Below are 13,519 nucleotides of genomic sequence, written 5' to 3'. Positions count from 1 at the left end.
AAAGACAATACATTGGAAATGTTGCTTCACATTTCATGACATTGACAAGTTATTATGACAAATTTGCATCTTCAATGATGTTTTTTAGTCTCATGGTGACATTGGAGATTTACAAGCATCACAAACGACAGACGGGAAACACGCATAACTCTTATCAGTCTCCTCTCTTGTGGAACAGAGTTTCAGTCATTCTCTGCTTTATTATTCAATAAGGCTCATAGTTCAGAATGGCTCGGGTTTCTTTGCTGTAGGTTTAGGCCGCTGAAACGTACTTTAATGCATCAAGCTTCTCCCCACACATTTAAATATCACCACATGCATTCACATGGAGAACATGTAAACTCCACACAGAAAGTATCCCGAGCCCAGACTTGAACAAGAATCTTTTTTTACAAGTTACAATTATAAGACACTTTGGTTTTAATGAATTCTAACGTCTTCAACAAGATGTTTATTGTTTTTAACTTGCAGGGAATTACTTAATGTGCACAAATTGTTTGTTCTCAAGGCCTTTCTGTGTTTGATCGCATGTTCCCACTGTGCAAGTGTGAGTTTTCTGTGTAGTTTGCTTTCTTCCTGCTGTGTTTTCTCTTGCAGCGTGAGGCCTCTTATTCATAGACGATCTCTCACTCATACACGATCTCTGACTCAGACACGACGTCAGACTCCGATAGCGCAAGCGCGACCGCCGCTGACAGGTTGAACAGGTGCATTGTGGGAAGCAATCTGTGTCGCTGCGTCGCATCATTTTTCTGTCAATTTGACCCCAAAATGTGCTTTTTATTCATTTTTGAATAGTTGAATAAGTTGACGGAGGCGCTCTTCATCCACGGCGGACTGGAGGGAGTGAAACATGGACGCTGGAGAAGGTAAAACGATGATGCTCGGTTAGCTTTAGCTGCTAACGTCAGCTGCAGGATTTATGTTTATAATAATAACAACAATAGTAATATGTAGAATATATACACATGACAGCCATACTCCATTCGGAATAATATAATATGTAATGATGATGTATGTATGCATGGATGTCTCGATGAATGTGCTGATAGATTTAATAAGATTCAGTTATCAAATGTATTTAATATAACATTTCCTGTTTTGAAGCCTCCTAATCTCATTTAGCTTTTTCCTTTTCAGATCCCTACATTTGCACTTTAATCCTCCATGCAGATATTTTCATTAACCTGGTTGAATAACTTGTCAGTGAATTTCAAGTTTTGGCATTTCGTGAAGATAAAAATTGACTTTTGCAGCGCTTTAAATGTGTAACATGCAAAGACTAGTAATTATTAAATATATAGGATTAACACAGCAGCTCTACTGTGATTGGGATGCAGCTTCTGTAAGGCTTCATCCAATTTGGAGCTCCTAAGCCCATCCCAGTCTGGAACCATCTTTCTCCACATATGCTCATATTCACATTGACGCTGTGGTCCTACCCAGGTGTCAGCGCTGCTACGCCCACAGAAGAGATGAACGGAGCCGGGAACCTCATGGACTTTCTGGACGAGCCTTTTCCAGATGTGGGCACGTACGAGGACTTCCACACCATCGACTGGCTGAGGGAGAAATCCAGAGACACGGACCGCCATCGCAAGGTGCCGGTGGCTCACATTGGTCTTGTCAGAGTCAGCTGCAAATGTGATTCAGTAAGATGAGCCAGAAGTGACGCTAACTAAGTTTTTAATAAAAAGCTGGACTGACGGTAATACATGCGTACTTCAAGGTAATCAAACATCCAAATGAATTTTAGTGAACCGCTTTGTCTGGATTCTATCTACGGATCTTGCTCTGGATTTGGATTCTTAATTTAAAAGTAATGTTTCTTTTGCCTCAAATAGGACAGTGTAGTGAAGGGTCAGAGAGGGATGTGGAGGTCACCTGTCTCTGAATGGATGTGCTTGTTGTTTCCCTGTAGATCACCAGTAAGAGCAAAGAGTCTATGTGGGAGCTGATAAAGAGCCTGCTGGATGCCTGGTCAGGATGGGTGGTAATGCTGCTCATCGGACTCCTCTCAGGTGAATCTGCTCCTCATGTCTGTGGATTCAAGCTTTATTTTATAATCCTGGAGTTTTTCCCGAAGTACTGAACCTAAAGTAAACTTTCAAATATACTCGGACAGATAAAACTCTTCTTGAAAACTGCTCAGCAATCCCGTGTTTGTGTCTTCAGGTACTCTGGCTGGGGTGATCGACCTGGCGGTGGACTGGATGACAGACCTGAAGGAGGGCGTGTGTCTTTCGGCCTTCTGGTACAGCCACGAGCAGTGCTGCTGGACGTCCAATGAGACGACGTTCGACGACCGCGACAAGTGTCCGCAGTGGCAGAAATGGGCCGAGCTGATGACCGGCCACGCTGGGGTCAGACACCTGATTCATCTTTTCCCCAAAGTCAAAATATGTGCTGTTTTATGAGGCATTGAAAGCTTATTTAAATTTCCTTTGTTTGATCATGCTGTCTCTGATCTGAGGAATATAATCAAACTAAATGTTGCCGTCACTGGTTTGTCCTCACTCAGGGAGCGGGAGCGTACGTGTTGAACTACTTCCTGTATGTCCTGTGGGCTCTGCTGTTCTCCTTAATGGCGGTGTCGCTGGTGCGCGTGTTTGCGCCGTACGCTTGCGGCTCAGGAATCCCCGAGGTAACCGTTGTCGCACGCTGGGGGGAGGAGGTCATAATGTTTCTTTCTCCTTTTCAGTATTCATACGTGAACAAATACCTCAGAATAGATGTTTTTATGCATTTTGCCAAAATAATTCACATTTTTTACTTTAGATACTAAAGAAAAGAAAATATAAGTCCTAATATACCTTCTTTATGTTGGTCATTTCCTAATTTTGAACAAGTGTTTATACCCTGGCTTGACCTTATATAAAACACAGTGAATTACTTTATAAGGAAATAAGAATTGCTGCTATTCAACCACCTAAAATTCAATCCTCTTTAAGGACCACAACGAAGACCACATAGTTTGTCTTCCCGGAATGTTTTTGTCCCGACAGATTTTAGGAGAGTCTGGTTGGTTCCTTCTCACCGTCTCACTTGTTTGAAGGCCGTAGTTTGATGAGGAGTCTTGTTCTCATGCTGTACAGATCAAGACGATCCTCAGCGGCTTCATCATCCGGGGCTACCTGGGGAAGTGGACCCTGCTGATCAAGACGGTCACCCTGGTGCTGGCCGTGTCGTCGGGCCTCAGCCTGGGGAAGGAGGGTCCTCTGGTCCACGTGGCCTGCTGCTGCGGAAACCTTTTCTGTAGCCTCTTCTCCAAGTACAGCAAGAACGAGGGCAAGCGCAGAGAGGTCAGCTGCTTCTCACACGGACGACTAAAGTTCCCGGCAGCGTCTGTGAAATGTTGTGTTTCTAATGTGTTTGTGGTCCTGCAGGTCTTATCAGCAGCAGCCGCCGCCGGAGTGTCAGTGGCCTTTGGAGCGCCGATCGGCGGAGTTCTGTTCAGCCTGGAGGAGGTTGATTATTTAACTTATTCTACTTTTCAACAAAATGCCATAAAGTCTTTCCTCGTGGTGACGTGTCCCTCACCTCTGCAGGTCAGTTATTATTTCCCTCTGAAGACTCTGTGGCGTTCGTTCTTTGCCGCCCTGGTTGCCGCCTTCACGCTGCGCTCCATCAACCCGTTTGGAAACAGCCGCCTGGTGCTGTTCTACGTGGAGTACCACACGCCGTGGTACATGGCTGAGCTGGTGCCCTTCATCCTGCTGGGCGTGTTCGGAGGCCTGTGGGGAACGCTCTTCATCCGGGCCAACATCGCCTGGTGCCGGCGGAGGAAGACCACCCAGCTGGGGAAGTACCCGGTCCTGGAGGTCATCGCTGTGACCGGGATCACCGCCGTGCTGGCGTACCCCAACCCTTACACCCGGCGCAGCACCAGCGAGCTCATCTCGGAGCTCTTCAACGACTGCGGCGCACTCGAGTCGTCTCAGCTCTGCGATTACATCAACAACCCCAACATGAGCCGGCCGGTGGACGACATCCCCGACCGTCCGGCCGGACCCGGAGTCTACAACGCTCTGTGGCAGCTCGCACTCGCCCTCATCTTCAAAATAGTCATCACCATCTTCACCTTCGGCATGAAGGTCAGTGTGGGGGAGATCCTGCAGCATGTCTCCCGCCGCCTTCATCCTTCTGTAACTCCGTTTGCTTTTGCTCTTCAGATCCCCTCGGGTCTCTTCATCCCCAGCATGGCGGTGGGAGCCATCGCCGGGCGGATCGTTGGCATCGCCGTGGAGCAGATGGCGTACCACCACCACGACTGGATCATCTTTAAGAACTGGTGTCGCCCCGGCGCCGACTGCGTCACCCCCGGACTGTACGCCATGGTGGGGGCGGCGGCCTGTCTGGGTGAGTGACGCGCTCCAGATCAGTGCGTCTCTCTGTGAGAGTCTGAGTCCACGAACACGCTGGCTTTGTTTTCCTGTAGGGGGCGTGACCAGGATGACCGTCTCCCTGGTGGTCATCATGTTCGAGCTCACCGGCGGTTTGGAGTACATCGTCCCCCTGATGGCCGCCGCCGTCACCAGCAAGTGGGTGGCCGACGCCTTTGGGAAAGAAGGAATCTACGAGTCGCACATCCAGCTCAACGGCTACCCGTACCTGGACGTACGGGACGAGTTCACCCACCGCACGCTGGCGACCGACGTGATGCGGCCGCGCAGGAACGACCCCCCGCTGGCCGTCCTCACGCAGGACAGCACCACGGTGGAGGACGTGGAGGCGCTCATTAAAGACACAGACTACAACGGCTTCCCGGTGGTCGTGTCCCGAGAGTCGGAGAGGCTCATCGGCTTTGTGCAGCGCCGCGACCTCACACTCGCCATCAGTATGTTCTTTACTACGATTTCACCTCATGATGTTTTAACCTTCAGGAGACGGACAAGAAGAGCAGACCGACACATCTGCACATTCAGTCTGTATTTGTACATGCAAATACACAGAAACTGATCACTGAATCGTTTCTAAAAGAAAGTTGTGAGTTCATAGATTACATAAGATTCCACATGAAATCCAGATTATAGAGATGAGATTGAAGTTTCTCAGCCTGTCCCAGGTTTGGAGTGCAGTCCCTAAACATGTAAAGTCCTTAACTGTGAGGAATCAGAGGACCATGAAGAGACATAAACTACAGAATTTGAACAACTAACAGCACATATTTATTGACATACAGGCAGATTGAAAGTAAGATGCTTTATACAGTCGAGCTTAAACGATGTATTGATGTCAGATATAGACAGAAGTTCAATCTTGACCCAGTCGCTTGCTTGCAGAGAAATGTCCTCAGTTTCCTGTTAGAGGTTCAGTGTGTCTTCTGAAAGAGGAAGGGTTCAGATTGTTTGTTCCAGCTGCTCGATGTCCTGTAACCGCTGGACTTGTCCGTCCACAGAGACCGCCCGTCAGAAGCAGGACGGCGTGGTCAGCAGCTCGGTGGTCTACTTCACCGAAGACGCGCCGCAGCTGCCGGCCAGCAACCCGCAGCCGCTGAAGCTGCGCCGCATCCTCAACCTCAGCCCCTTCACCGTCACCGACCACACGCCCATGGAGACCGTGGTCGACATCTTCCGCAAGCTGGGCCTCCGTCAGTGTCTGGTCACCAGGAGCGGGTAACAGCACCGCCACACCTCGCGCTCTCCTTTAGCAGACGTCTTTGTTCGCCCGGCTGTGACCTCTGACCTTGTCCCTCCCTGCAGACGCCTCCTGGGCATCATCACCAAGAAGGACGTCCTTCGCCACATGGCTCAGATGATGAACCAGGATCCGGAGTCCATCATGTTCAATTGACGGAGCCGGCGGCCGCGGCGGTGTAAATAGGTGAAACCGGTGCAACGCTACAGTGCTGCGACCTGTGAAACTCCGCCTCCTGACCGCTCCACAGGGAGATCCCGCCCACAGTGACCTCAGCAGCTGGGCTCATGGTTGGCTAGAATTTCATCACAGGGTTGGTTGATTGCAGACTGAAAACATCCAATCACAGCCTGTCTGGACTCGCTGCCAAGAGTTTTACTTAAACGTCCATCATAAGCTTTTTAATTTCACCTCGTAGCAGCTTTAGGTTCAGTTACAACATTTGAAAAAGCTGCAAGTTAAAATGTTGAGTATTAACAAGTCAGACCTAATATGAAACACGGTGAACTCAGAGTTCACACGTTCACTAGAATCTTACTTGTTAGATGACTGTCTCATACTGATAACAGCCGTGTTTTAATGAATGAATCACTTTGTTTTCTGGATGTGCAGTGACAGAATATCCGGCCTGCAGGTAAACGTGATCACAATCAACATCAGTCATGTTTAAATGGAACCACGAGGCTCTGCTTCAAGATGTTCCTTCATTCACAAAGGTGTGTGCGACAGGTGTCCTTTTTAATCACACAACCGACTTAATATTTTTTCCGTACGATGTCCGGAGTGTTTGTTCGGCTGCTCCCTTTTTAAACGTCCACTACAGCGAGTCATTGTTCCCGTCCTGATGCTACTTGGAATCAAACCCGCATCTCCTGTTCATACTTGCATCTACAATTCATCCACAAAGAGAGAAACAGGTAGAACATGCAAACACCTTTCTGAATAATCTAAAAGCTTCGGAAAGTTCATCGTGTTTATTTCTCATCTTAGAAAAAAAAAAAAAAAAGAGAGCCCCATGTGTTTTTTATATGTGGCTCAAAAGTCTGTTGCACTTTGTTTTTCATGCGTCGCTGCCATATTTCTGTGACTCCTGCCTGCGTCTGTTTATTGTCACGTTCCCACTGGACTCCTGAAACTCCATGTTGTTTTAACTGCAGGAGTGTTGGCTGTTGTGGATATTTTAGTAACTTGTGCTAAATGGTTCCAGGAAGTCAGGCTCCGGTCAGTCAGATTGTTTGCAGGGACACAGAGGGTAAGTTCACCTGAAGGCTCCGACACACACACACATACACACACACACACACACACACACACACACACACACACACACACACACACACACACACACACACACACACACACACACTGGCCAGAGGAATCCAGTGAACCTCCTGCATGTGTTGTCAGCACCACAATGGGTCAGATACGATTTCCACAAAATACAATCTACTTCTGTTTTGCCTCGAATTAGGAAAAGACAAATGCAGTTTTAAGACGAGAGCAACAGTTTTATTTCCCCGAAGTTTAATTCCAATCGTCCCCTGGCTCTGAATGTGTCGTTTGTGACTTTTAAAACGTATTTCAAGACCAAAAGCGAAGCTGACATATCACATACCTTCGAGAGCAGAATTAAAAAGCTGTTTTCAATTGACTGATGCCGGGGAAGATAAAATGTTAACACTCACGGGTTCTGTCAAGTCCATGCTCGAATTGCACAAAAAGAAACTTGTTTCATGTGTGACTTCACTCCTTGCAGTCGTTTTTTTTGTGTTGTAATATTAGTCGTAGAGAAAATTAACCTTATTGGAGCAAAGCTGCTAACACCTTGTATGGACTGGAAGACTTTAAATGAAGAAAACACTATTTGTTGTTGAAAAGATTTGTTTTTAAATGCCAAGAGAATGTACTTATGTATATATTTAAGAATTACTGTGCGCGTTATTTAATCTGTTCTCGTCTGAAAAACACTATTGTTGAGCTCTGTTTGTTTTGTTTTTTAATTTGATATCCGATGCAGAAATCACACGCCCGCACTTTTGTTTCTGTGACTGTAAAATAAACCAATGAACTGAACCCGATACCGTGAAGAGAATTTGTCATGTTTTAAAAAATGCTGTGATGCTTAGAAGTTTTATCTCTAAATTCCTAGATCTATATATAACAGATCTTGATCCTATAATTAAACTTCAGAAGAGAGGGTAAAAAAAAAAAAAGTAAAAACAACTGCTTATCCTTTGTATTTTGAGTGAAAACTAATAATCCACATTGCCGATGGTCAATTATCAGATTTTAATTGTGTGTGTAGGAACATCTTATGTCCACCAGATGGAGCTCTTCAATATCCAATTGACCAGATTCTATCAAATTAAACAAAAATTGAGGTAAATGATTAATTCCTATCAAAACACACAGACTGGTCTTCAGAAAAACACTTTTCAGAAATCATTATTCACGCCGTATTTGTACCCACAACCATTGAAAAGCAGCCTCAGGAAGTGAGATCAGCCTCACAGAGAATCCCAGTATTTCAGGGAAGATAGAAAACCTTCTAATAAACAAGTTCACATTCAACAAATCCTGTTGAGTCACCAGCCGAACACTCTGAAGCTGTCGTTTGAAGTATTGGACTGCGCGTTCTCATGGCTTGGTGCTTCCCTCCTCCTTGGCGGCCCTCTCCAGGTTGGAGTAATACTCCAGAGCTTTGCGCACCGGCTCCAGAATGTGTTGCTGTGCGAAATCAAACACAAAACAAGCTCAAAGTTAAAAAAAGAAAAGGTGTTTGTGCTTTTCTGCCAGGCTGAGAGCCGTACCTCCAGGCAGGGGAAGAGTTTGGTGAGTTCGGTGAAGAGCGGCAGCAGAACGAAGCGGATGAAGCTGGTCTGAGACGACGGCTTGGACACTTTGTCTCGGTCCATGAACGGAGTCACCGGGAGCCCCTTCAGCTTCTCCGTGTCGCTCTGCACAGCCAACAGGAAGCAGGGGGGCAAAGGTCACCGGGTCAGCGCCAACAGACCGACAGGGAGCACCACACCAAAGCTCAGAGTGGCTGTGAGGTGAGAGTGCAAACCACTACACCACCGGACCGAATGATTTAAGGATAGAACCTCTATTCTATCTTGACTTTTAGCTTTACCACGGAATAAATGACCATCACATATGTTTTAAATCTGATTACTTGATATTTTATATGGTTTCACATATCCCAGTAAGGTTCTGGATCCAACAAAGTCCAACCTGATGTAAATCTTCATTTATTATAATAGGTAACAAACATCTTGATCATTTAAATCCAAAGTTTCATCACATACTGAGAATGTGTTCAATGCTTTCTTACTTCCCTTGCCATTAATCATCTATTTTTGGATGCAACAAAGGAGAAAAAATATGTCCACAAGTTACATTTATCTCTTAAAATTTATGTTAAAAGTCTCAGTAAGATAAAAAAAATTATACAGCTTTGACTTTTCAAATAAAAATTTTAAAAAGTACTGATTTTTACCCGTTAACCAATAATGTTTTTTTTTTGTGTGAAATAGAAAAAAAATGATAATTAAAACTTACATAGAGTGTCGCTGTCAAAAGGTATTTTAGTTGTCAGATATTTCTCAATAGATCAACTCTTATTGTCGTTTCTCTTTGGGAGTCTTCGCTGCAGTCTTCAGTGAGCTCTGTGTTCGGTATTCTGTCCACTTCATCAAAACCCTCGCTCCCAGCGACCACGACGGCGAAGACGAACCTGGTTGAAGAACTCCTGCAGCAGACAGTCGAGCCACGGCTCGGCCACCTCCATCGGCCGGGCCTCGTTGGAGATGTCGCTCACCTTCACCATGATCTTCATGAGCTGCAGCGACACACAGGCGAGGGTGAGGAAACAAATAATAAACACCCCAGACGTCTTCCAGATTACGTCTAGACAAGTTTTTCATGTGCTGGATTTATGGTGTTATGAGTTATCAGCTGCTATCCTTATTAATCCTTATTATTTCTTCAATTCATCCACCCACTCGTATACAGAGTCACCACTTTAACTCAAATCCATGTTTCTGGACTGAAGCTGGAGGAAGTTTAATATGAAAGTCCCCGACCAGACTGAAGCAGGGGAGATTCCTGCAGTGAGGCGAGGTGTACTGATCGTTTGAAGCCTTGTTGCATCACTCAGACCTGAATTCACTGCTTCATCTACTCCAGAGAGTCAAACTGGTCACGAAGCCTCCTCACCACGTCCTTGTGCTCCTTGTTGGTGAAGTTGAACACCGGCTGCATGACCTTGAACTTGTTGAGGATCTCGTTGTGTCTCGACATGTCGGTGGCCAAGATGCACCTGAAAGACAGGAAGTGATGCTGAAGGAAAGAAACGACCGCCACAAGGAGCTGCGAGCTGAAGTCTCACTTGATCATCCCTCCTCGGATGTGTTTGTACAGGTCGTTGCTCAGGTTCTTCAGGATGTTGCACTCCGGCTGTGGGAGGAAGCAAAACATCAGCATGCTGAGAGCTTCTGAGAGTTCTGTGTCCAGCTGAGATGAGGACCAACTGTTCTACGTCCTCACCTTCTGACACTACCTTTCATTCTTAAATATCTTTACAACTGAAAAAATGATGGTTCATGTTCATTTAAAAGGACTTTCTCATATTTGGTGTCGCCACTGGAGCACAAGCTGATCTCACAGTACGCTTCTTAGAGTTCTGCTTCATGAAAACAGAATTGTGATGTATGGTCTACCTTGGCCAGGATGCCGAAGGCGACGGCACAGTGGTGGTTTTCCAGAGGCGAGATGTCGTTGTAGCGCAGAGCCAAGTCGGTCTGAGCGTTAATCTGTGTGAACGAGGTCAGAACATCTGGAGTGTGAAACATTTCAACAAATACAAGCCAACAGGAGGGCGGCGTGGGGTGGGGGGGGTCAACCTGATAGACGTTGTTGTAGCCCGGGTGGTCCAGGTCGTGGCAGAGAGCCGAGGTCAGCATGATGAGCAGGTCGAGCCGGCTCAGTTTGTTCCTGAGGTCTGTCAGCCAGATCAGGCCGTACATCTGCAAACAGTCGCATCGAAGATGCTGATTTCTGTGGAACCGCCATGTCTGGGTCTGAGTCTCGGCTGTCGTCCGTGCGGCGGTCGTACCATCTGAGTGACGCAGAAGCAGTGATGGAAGTTGTGGAAGGGGATGTTGTTGTAGTGGCAGTACACCTCGAACAGGAAGTTCTGCAGGACCTCCAGCTCCATGTGGAACGCCGTCAGGAAGTCCAGGTCAGTGTACATCACCTGCAGCAGCACCAGCATCTCCGCCTCCTCCCACTGCCTGCCACACACACACACACACACACACACCGGTGTGGCAGGAGTGTGTGTCTTGGACTCTATTAATGTTTTTTTTATATAATTTTTGTTCTCACCAATTGTCAAAAGTGGGAGTTTTTAGAAGCTCTCTCACTTCTTCTGTCACCTCCAGTGAGCTGAAGACGAGACTCGGAGGTGAAAATAAATAACTAAATCGGCGCTGCGACTTGCCTTCAAGGTGAATTTTCCCGTTTGAGTTATTTTGTATGAGTTCACCTCATGTTGAGGAACTTCATGCGCACTCGCTGGCGCTCCTCCTGCACACTCAGGTGAGACATTTTGGCTTTTGAAGGCATCTTGGACAGACGCTGGTTGCTGTCTCTCACCAAACCCATCCAGCCCAGGTGCTTCACGTTCTGACAGAAATATAGAGAAACAAGACCCTTCATCAGATGTTTGCTCTTTGATAAATCTCTCTCTCTCTCTCTCTCTCTCTCTCTCTCTCTCTCTCTCTCTCTCTCTCTCTCTCTATATATATATATATAAAACAAACCTCCAGCTTCTTCTTAAAGGACTCCACCTGACTCTTCAGCTCACAGATGATTTCAGGAGTCTTCCCCATGTCCTCGATCACTTTGCTCTCCAGCTGATGCAGCCTGAAACACTCAGACGCCACCAAGAGTCAGTCCCGGTCCCGCCGGGCCGTCGGCCTGCTGCCTCCCTGCTGTGCGCTCACCTGTACTCCACCTTCTCCAGCTCCGGCGGCATGGCCACACCTGCAACGAGCTGCAAAACTGAAACTCACACTTTCACTGCAGCCGCAAACCACAGCGCCCAAGACAGACCTCAGAGGATGACAGTGTAAAGATTATGTCCAGTTAAACTTCACTTTGCATCACTAGGAAGAGAGAGTTTCGTTAATCTTGAGTGCTTATAAACAGTTTTTTCCTCTCAGAGTCTCGTTCCCACAATGTGACCACATCTAGAAGAAGATGACCAGCGTTAATACGGAAAAGTGTGAGCAGAATGTTCAGTCTTTAGGTTATACAACTTTATTGTGTTTCTATCTAAAGGTCGTTTTTAGTAAAGCACTTTTGAGTATTCTCAGTTTTCCTCACTCTGATTGTGTTTTAATAGTTTTCTGCACATCTTTTAAGACGGCTGAAGCTGGACTGTTCTGGACCAAACTGGTTTGAATGGTGGTGGAGATGTGCTGGTCTCACTCTGCAGGTCCGACGCCACCACCTCCAGTCGGTAGTACGACTCGGCGCTGTTGGCCTCCAGCCGGGGCGAGATGTTCACCACGGTGCCGTTCACGTTGTACATCTTCAGGATGTGGTGCGGCTCCGCTTCAGCTGCCGCCCGAAACAGATCTGCGGGACGGAGGTTTGACCGGATTTCTTCACGAGGAAAAAGTGCTCTCATCCTCCTTTTTAACAAACACGTTTTACTCTTTCTCCACTGATCATGAATGTTTCCCTCCTATAGATCTGCATTGTCCTCAACGTTCTCAGCTTCAGGAACTTTTGTCAAACTTCTGTCTTTTATGCGGTTTTCATATTCATAGCTGTCATGCATGAAAGGAACAGATGAAGACATGAAGTGATCCTCTCTTCCTCGAGACCCATCGGCTGGATGTGGGAGAAAAACATCAAAATCCTTGAAACTAAACATCCTGTATGATAATATGAGGTGCACTATTTATTCCAGATGTTTGATTTCCAGCAGATCAAGTTTACAAACTATTCAGTCAAGAGCCACTAAAGAATCGAGCCCTAAAACCAGACCGGTTTATCTCCAATCCAGGTAAGAAATTATCCAAATACTCAGGAAAATAAACACTGATGAGTCCAGCAACCAGTTATAAACCACAAACTAATAGAAAATATCCGATCAGACACTCTCTCATAACTCTAAACACCAAAAGATAAAGAAAAATAGAATACCTCTCACTGCACACAACTGTTTCTAGGCCAAGTTCACAAAACACTCTGAAACCTGCTTTAAGTGAGATGAAGTCTAAACCAGTCATGAACCAGCCTGAGCTCAAGCACAAGGAGCAGATACAAATGTGCTTGTCAAGCTTCTTTAACCCAGTTTTAAAACTGAAAAAGAGAAGCTCAGAAAGTCTGTCAGATATTTAATACTCCTGCCTAAATGCTCACGAGGATGTCTGTGGTTTGAAGGGAACTCCTGGACACTTTAGATGAGCTGACCAGGGTCTTTTTTCCACGGCTGACGGCCGTGACGTGTCAAGCTGCCAGAAGCAAACAGGGCGAAGCCCTTTAACCTGAGGACCTGTCATGGCCACATGCAGCACAGCCCCTTCACTCCAAATGATCCCAGACCTGCGTCATGGTTAATACCCCCGACACGTTCATCTTCTGAAGGTTTTAAGGCAAAGAAAGTCCTCTTCACAAGTGGTCATGCATCAGGAGGTTTCTCTCTTACCTTTGACTTCTGTGGCTGAGCAGTTGCTTTTGAACTCGGCTCGCTCCAGCTTCCCATTGAGCTTGAAATAAATGACTTTAGTGGACATCCCAGAGCCCCGTGGGGTATGACCTGCTCCACAAATGAAAATGACTCCTCTTGACACTGACCTTGAATGTG

The 13,519-nt window shown here is 46.4% G+C and overlaps 2 protein-coding genes across 4 annotated transcripts; one reads left to right on the top strand and one right to left on the bottom strand.

The window, feature by feature from the left end:
- The first annotated feature begins 620 nt into the window (after window positions 1-620).
- Window positions 621-7,716, top strand: LOC308127842 (H(+)/Cl(-) exchange transporter 4). 3 transcript variants are annotated; one of them, XM_080493201.1, is made up of 13 exons: window positions 621-707; window positions 799-869; window positions 1,447-1,601; window positions 1,922-2,021; window positions 2,176-2,363; window positions 2,522-2,644; window positions 3,096-3,302; window positions 3,387-3,467; window positions 3,549-4,094; window positions 4,173-4,359; window positions 4,439-4,837; window positions 5,399-5,615; window positions 5,703-7,716. In XM_080493201.1, the coding sequence occupies exons 2-13, from the start codon at window positions 854-856 to the stop codon at window positions 5,791-5,793; spliced, it is 2,310 nt and encodes a 769-aa protein (XP_080349327.1). In that variant the 5' UTR covers window positions 621-707; window positions 799-853; the 3' UTR covers window positions 5,794-7,716. The 3 variants fall into 3 exon arrangements, with proteins under 3 accessions (XP_080349327.1, XP_080349326.1, XP_080349325.1); XM_080493200.1 differs by having other exon boundaries at window positions 670-869; XM_080493199.1 differs by having other exon boundaries at window positions 694-869; window positions 3,387-4,094; window positions 5,703-7,710.
- Window positions 7,717-8,274: 558 nt separating this feature from the next.
- Window positions 8,275-13,448, bottom strand: LOC308127564 (high affinity cGMP-specific 3',5'-cyclic phosphodiesterase 9A; the record flags this gene model as incomplete). Its single annotated transcript, XM_080492695.1, has 14 exons — window positions 8,275-8,364; window positions 8,448-8,594; window positions 9,374-9,478; window positions 9,856-9,958; window positions 10,028-10,095; window positions 10,359-10,451; window positions 10,542-10,664; window positions 10,754-10,931; window positions 11,026-11,085; window positions 11,186-11,325; window positions 11,463-11,565; window positions 11,646-11,685; window positions 12,133-12,282; window positions 13,361-13,448. The coding sequence occupies 14 exons, from the start codon at window positions 13,446-13,448 to the stop codon at window positions 8,275-8,277; spliced, it is 1,488 nt and encodes a 495-aa protein (XP_080348821.1).
- Between the last annotated feature and the right edge of the window lie 71 nt (window positions 13,449-13,519).

Source organism: Lipophrys pholis (genome assembly GCF_963383615.2).
Source record: "Lipophrys pholis genome assembly, chromosome: 23".
Lineage (NCBI taxonomy): Eukaryota > Metazoa > Chordata > Actinopteri > Blenniiformes > Blenniidae > Lipophrys > Lipophrys pholis.
Note: the sequence above shows the minus strand (reverse complement) of the source record. Positions and strands in the feature narration are given on the sequence as shown.